The sequence below is a fragment of the Nymphaea colorata genome, chromosome 10 (genome assembly GCF_008831285.2).
Source record: "Nymphaea colorata isolate Beijing-Zhang1983 chromosome 10, ASM883128v2, whole genome shotgun sequence".
Taxonomy (NCBI): Eukaryota; Viridiplantae; Streptophyta; class Magnoliopsida; order Nymphaeales; family Nymphaeaceae; genus Nymphaea; species Nymphaea colorata.
Window position 1 is genome coordinate 15,231,470 of NC_045147.1, and position 6,000 is coordinate 15,237,469.

Consider the following 6,000-nt stretch of genomic DNA (forward strand, 5'->3'; position numbering starts at 1 on the left):
GAACTGTACCTGGTCGCTTATTCTCTGCGTTATTCTCTGCGTTTTCTCCAAGGAAATTCAGCTACGGTATAAAGACGAATGTGCTATATAAAGGGACATCAATGACTGATGTTGTTGACTGTTTCTAGTTCGTACGCATACTATTGTCATGCAACTGCTTCTTTTGCTTGAGACTGTGCACTTAGTTTTTGCAGTCGAGTTTCATTCACAATTCAGCGACAATTCATGAACCAACATTCTCATGTAACTCCATTTCCACAGAACCAACATTAATGGCAACAGTGGCGGAGAGAAACAATTTCTTGAGGGAAGTTTTCACTTATATACATAACATAGCGAATATTAAGGAAATTAATTTGAAAATAAAAGAAACCTTGAGGTGCACCTGTGACTCCCCCAATGCAAATGCGTGCTTCAAAACTTTTTCGGGTCCAACTCATCGGTTGAACACAAATTGAAAACGGAGCACATATATGAGGATGTGAAGATAATAATACTATTGATCTTGCGCTGGTTCTGAGGGAGTCGGATGATACTTTGCATTCTTAATTTTGAGTTGTTTTATTCGTCCTTCTTTTTCAAATCACGATCCTCAGGGGGCATAGAATAAGAATAGAGAACAAGAAATAAATCCAACAACTACAGTACTTAAGGGTTTAACCAAGTAAAAAGAACTGAAAGAGCAAGGTACCGAAGCTAATTATGTCTTCTAATGAAGGAAAAATAATATTTCTGCCTTACAACACTTTTAGTTGGATTTTTAGCTTCAGGCTCACATTAGACATCCCATGCAAAGAACAAACGACTGAAAAGTGTAGCAAAATCCACCATTATAAATATATGAAATTAAGAAAAAAGTTAAGTTTAATAGCTTAAAGAGCTAAAGAGAACCCGTTACCTGGCACACAAACAATGTGGGATATGTCAGGAAATGTTTCGCTTCTTTCTTTTTCCTCTTGCTTCATTATTACATAAAAACATTTTTAATTCATGAAATACGTATTTTACTCATTGCCGTGCCAAGGTATTTTTTCTTGCGAAATTTTAGTTCTATAACCATCAGACGCGTAGATTTGTCTTAACTGGTGTCTCCCTTTTTACACACATTCAGGGTAAAAATATTAAGCATTAATGAGACGAGAAATGTGGTTGGGTAGGAGTAGGAGAAAGAGAAAGAAAGAGAAACAGGGGAGGGAGAAGGACGGAGATGTATATAAATAAGTGAACATATTAAGATGGGTCTTTGAGGGGCTCACATACTGTACTGGCCTTAGCGTAATGAGGTAGAGTGCGGCACCAAGTTGATGATGTATTGTTTTTACTTTATTTTGGAGGTCTTTTTCAATTCGAAAGTTAAGTTTGTTATTGTTTACAGTTTAAAGGAATAGCACTCACCAGAATTAAATTGATGACCACCCTTTTACCAGTCCACCAACCCAACTACCTATACTACACTCCTCGGACTGTTACTACAGTTAAGTAAATAATTATGTACCGGCTGCAGCCAAAGGAAGGCCTCGACTGCTAACCGTGGACTTACCACTATTAGATTTTCTTCTTCCTTCTTTTACTTAGAGACATTGGAAATCTTCGTATCACATTGGCAGTCGTGTTTGTAACCAATAAAAAACATTAACTTCCCATATGTCAAGTCGGACATATATCAAGCCAAAGCTTCATGGTGAAGACAATCGGATACAGTATGATGACAAGATAAAGACTTAGAAATTGCCTATAGTGACGAGATCGGATGGACCCCTAAAAGAATTCGTGCTTTGTTTGGTTGTATAAAGTCTGTACAAATCGTCATTGGAGGATTAACTTTGCATAAACTTGTAGAAAGTCCAGAACCCAGCCCCTGGATCCTTCCATTTTTTCCCAAATAAATGACTGCAAAAGAATATACAAAACTTTAATCCGTTGAATATTCTTTACTACGTAAACTTCATTTCTGGACACATCAAGCTGAACCGATGCACTTTTAATCAAAAAAAAAAAAATCACGAACTTACTTTAGTTTGGAGATTTAGATCAGTAGTAATTTTCTACTGTAACCCTGTCGAACATTCATGCCAACAGGTTGATGGAATTGTATTTTAGCAAGGGTCGTTTTAGGCTCTACAGTTCTGGCTTTTCGCACGGACAGCCCATCTACTGCTGATAAATTTCAGAAGAATCAAAATCTAACCATTTAATGGATATAAATATATTGTTCTTCCAACTAATTGGATGGTAATTCTGTATTGATTCCTTCAGATCTGATTTCATATAGGGGTCCAAGTGAGCTACATGATCACTTAGGCTGGATTGGGCATTACTCAAGTTCACTTATTGCAGATTCATAAAACAGTAACAACATTTTGTTCAAAGCTCTCATGAGAAATAAAACTTTTCGGTTTACATCGCGCATCTGGCTAGATCTGAATCCAATACATGACATGTCGAAAGCAAATGGATGTGCGTAGGTTGATTTTTCCATCCTGAAATCCGATTTCATCCTATCCAGTAGTGGAGCTAGTGTGTAATTGGTGTGGACCACTGCCCACGCCAACCCTTGAAATGCTTATTGTAACTGAGCTGAACCTAGGTTCAAACCTAGGTGCAGTACAAGCATTCATCCTACTATGCCAGAGGTTGGCTTCTTAACCAAAATTTTCTGACTCCGCCGCTGAACCCATCGAGTGGAGACTCACTTGCAGAAAATGAAAGTCAATCTGGGTTGGAAATGGGCGACCCTTGGTGTGAACGAAAGTCCATCACTTTTCATCTCTGTCCCCAACCCCCAACTCGCAGCCATTTAATACCGCAGCAGACATAGGGAGATGACTTATCTTGACCGACATTCATGTTTCATTTAAGGCCCCAACAAATCCCACTGCATGAACAGACCGGAAAAGTGAAGGCAAAAAAGTTCGGAACGGAAAAAAGCCATACATGCTGATGAGAAAAATGGCACCAATCTGGCCAAAATATTAAATTGTCATTGTTCTCTTTGACAAGTCCAATGAGAAACTCTTCAAATCCCTTGTTTGCATTTCCTCTATAACATCATCTTGTACATTTATATAAGTAATTAACATAGATGAAATCGCCACATTTTTTTTAATGTATACTCCTTCACAGTAAAACCACCAAGGTCGTATCTTTATACTTCAAAGGTTTTAGCTTATTTCGGAACTAGGATAGATCTACAGTACATCATTCAATGAGGATGTCGCACACTATTTGCAACCCAGAAAGTGACCATCAGATTCAAAGCCATGACCAAAACTCTTCTACCTGCAACCTTTTTAGAAACAGGCCGAGCAACACCCCCCATGCCTTCTCTTCTTTCTTCAAGAGGTAAAGACCCCACTTTGGTTTATCAAACATTGATGAATTCTAACTATTGAGATCAAAACCCTAAAGAGAAGACTGGACTGCAAGAGGAAAAGCGACATCGGCATCTAAGCCGGATGAGTCCGGTCTCCAAGCCTGAGATTGAAAAGCCCTCGCCCTTGCTAGCTGAACCACTACCAGTTTAGGCTTCCATGATGAAGAAAATATATAGGACCCAGTCATTAAGGGATGTTGGGTTCGGTGCTGGATCTCAACTCTGTTCCATCTGCACATCGGATTCTATATCAGATTGGAATATACAAAAGCACGCACATATGAGCCAAAAACTGGGAAGGAATTCAATTAGATGAGAAGATCATCCATTTAGGTTATACTGAAAATTGGTTTCGGAAATCAAGTTTGAGATAAAGACCGAACAAAAGTCCAACTAGGTGAGATCAATTTGGTGCATGAGACTCTCGTTAAAGGTTAAATTGATTCTGTCTCGAGACCGTTCATATGCCTACTTATGAAGGAGAATTACAACATGGTTCCTTTCACAATCTAGTTTCGATCTGATTCTACCCACCACTAATTGGCTTGCCCTTGTTAGGAATCCCATGGATTGTTTCCATTTTTTATCAAGTTAAACCCCACAAAATGAAGCATTCTATACAGTAGTCTGTTAGAAATTGATTTTCCTTCTTTTACAGGCCAATTGGAATTAATGACAAGCACACCAATTATACCTAGTGAATCCCTAGGCATTGACTCCATCTTCCTCAAGTCCAAAAACAATAATTAGCTTACCTAATTTTGTTGGCAAATTAAATGTTTCTTGATAACACTAGACACAATAACATTCCTTGCAAATTCCACTAAAGGTCGAACTATAAGTCACTTCCTGCAAATGCTCTCAATTTCTGTGTTTCTAGATTTTGAAAGAAAACTAGGATACTGACTAAGTTGTGACACAATTGAAAAGAACCTTGGCTACAAGTGGCTTGTCATGATAAGTTCAAACTTAATATGACCTCTAGATATAGGAGAATCAACGGTGTTGATATTTCAAAGGCCTTGATATGAACGCAGAGATATGGCAGGCTAAATTAGGACAGTGAGGTCTGCGACTTTTTGATCCTTAGATTCCTGCACCCGTCCTTCTTCCGTTGGCAACTTCACTTTCAGGTCTACCACGGCTACCACCCGGCGCAAAGAGAGATATCGTTCTTTGGCTCTGATCTTGCACGAGGTAAGAAAGCGTCAGGCGTGGGGCAGTAGAGGTCAGATCAGGTACACACAAAGTCCAAGAGGGTGGTCAGTGTGGTTTGTTGGCTTCCTTCAATTCCTCTTTGATTATCATATCATCTCTGCTTTCATTATTCACATGGTTGTGTCCTTTCTCCGGTTACCTTTTCCCTGTTGCTGATTTCCTCATCTGAGCGGTAAATTCCTGCAGTACTTTGTGCCTATATAATGCTTTCATTGCTCATCCGTTCCCCCTCAAGCCCACCGCCATCACTCCAGCAGATCTCGATTCCCCTCTGCTGAAAACATAACTGTAGTTGCTTTGGGAGATGGCCATGGGAAGAGGCAGTGCTTTTCTTGCTCTGGTTGCTCTCTGCGTCGTTGCCCACTTCTCGAGTGGGCACGCCGCGACTTATGTAGTCGGAGACAGCAGGGGCTGGACCTTCAACGTCGACAAATGGCCCGTCGGCAAAACTTTCCGAGCAGGGGATGTGCTCAGTGAGTATCTGTGATTCTTGTATCCATGACTGTTAACCTCAGATTCTGATCATTGTTCATTACGGATGTAGTTTACTTTTTTGGTTGAGCCAGACGTTAACAACTTACAGCTTAGAAAAGAGGCCGGAAAGCACTGTTCATGCTGCATCCCCACTTTAGCAGCCCATGGGAGTAGCGCCCACCCCTTGAGACATGTCCTATGTGGTTTTTAAGATGTAACGACAATCAAACATTATTATAACCACTTTTAGGACTTTCTTCTATGCTGATGATGATTATTTTTTTGTTTTGGCTTCTCATGATAATTTAGTAAGCATGATCCTATAAGAATCCCAACCTACGAATCCATAGAATGTGTGCCTCACAGTTTATAAATCTTAACTTAGACGGAGATGGAAACACTTTGGAGGTGTTTGGTAACAGCAACACTGTATTAATGAAAATTTCATGAATCTATCTCAAAAATTGAGAGCGGATTTATGAAACACTGCAACTATTTTACAAGGTTTTGATTTCGTGACTTTCTTGCATGTTGGGGCGAGCAGTTTTCAAGTACAACCCTATGCTCCACAACACTGTTGTGGTGAGCACGCTGGCCTACCAGAGCTGCGCGGCGACGAGGGATGCGAGGACTCTGACCTCCGGCAATGATCGGATCACTCTGAGCAGGGGAGTCAACTCTTTCATATGCACATTTGCAGGGCACTGCCAGGCCGGCATGAAGATCCAAGTCGTTGCCAACTAGATGGAACTTTGCCCCTTTTCTGTGTGCTCTGTATTATGGTTATGAAGATGGGTTTGATGTGTGTGGTAGTATCATCTCCGAGATGGTAAGATAGTGTCTTCAATATAAGAAGCGTTTCTCTGCTTCTCGTCGTCTGAGACCTTATGTGACATTGCTCTGATAAATAAAGAGATGTTTCTCTCTGTCTCTCA

At 40.2% G+C, this 6,000-nt stretch overlaps 1 protein-coding gene across 1 annotated transcript; it reads left to right on the forward strand.

The window, feature by feature from the left end:
• Positions 1 to 4,804: 4,804 nt before the first annotated feature.
• LOC116262748 (basic blue protein-like) lies at positions 4,805 to 6,000 on the forward strand. Its single transcript, XM_031642239.2, has 2 exons — positions 4,805 to 5,064; positions 5,610 to 6,000. Exons 1-2 carry the CDS (start codon positions 4,896 to 4,898, stop codon positions 5,807 to 5,809), a joined length of 369 nt encoding a protein of 122 aa, XP_031498099.1. The 5' UTR covers positions 4,805 to 4,895; the 3' UTR covers positions 5,810 to 6,000.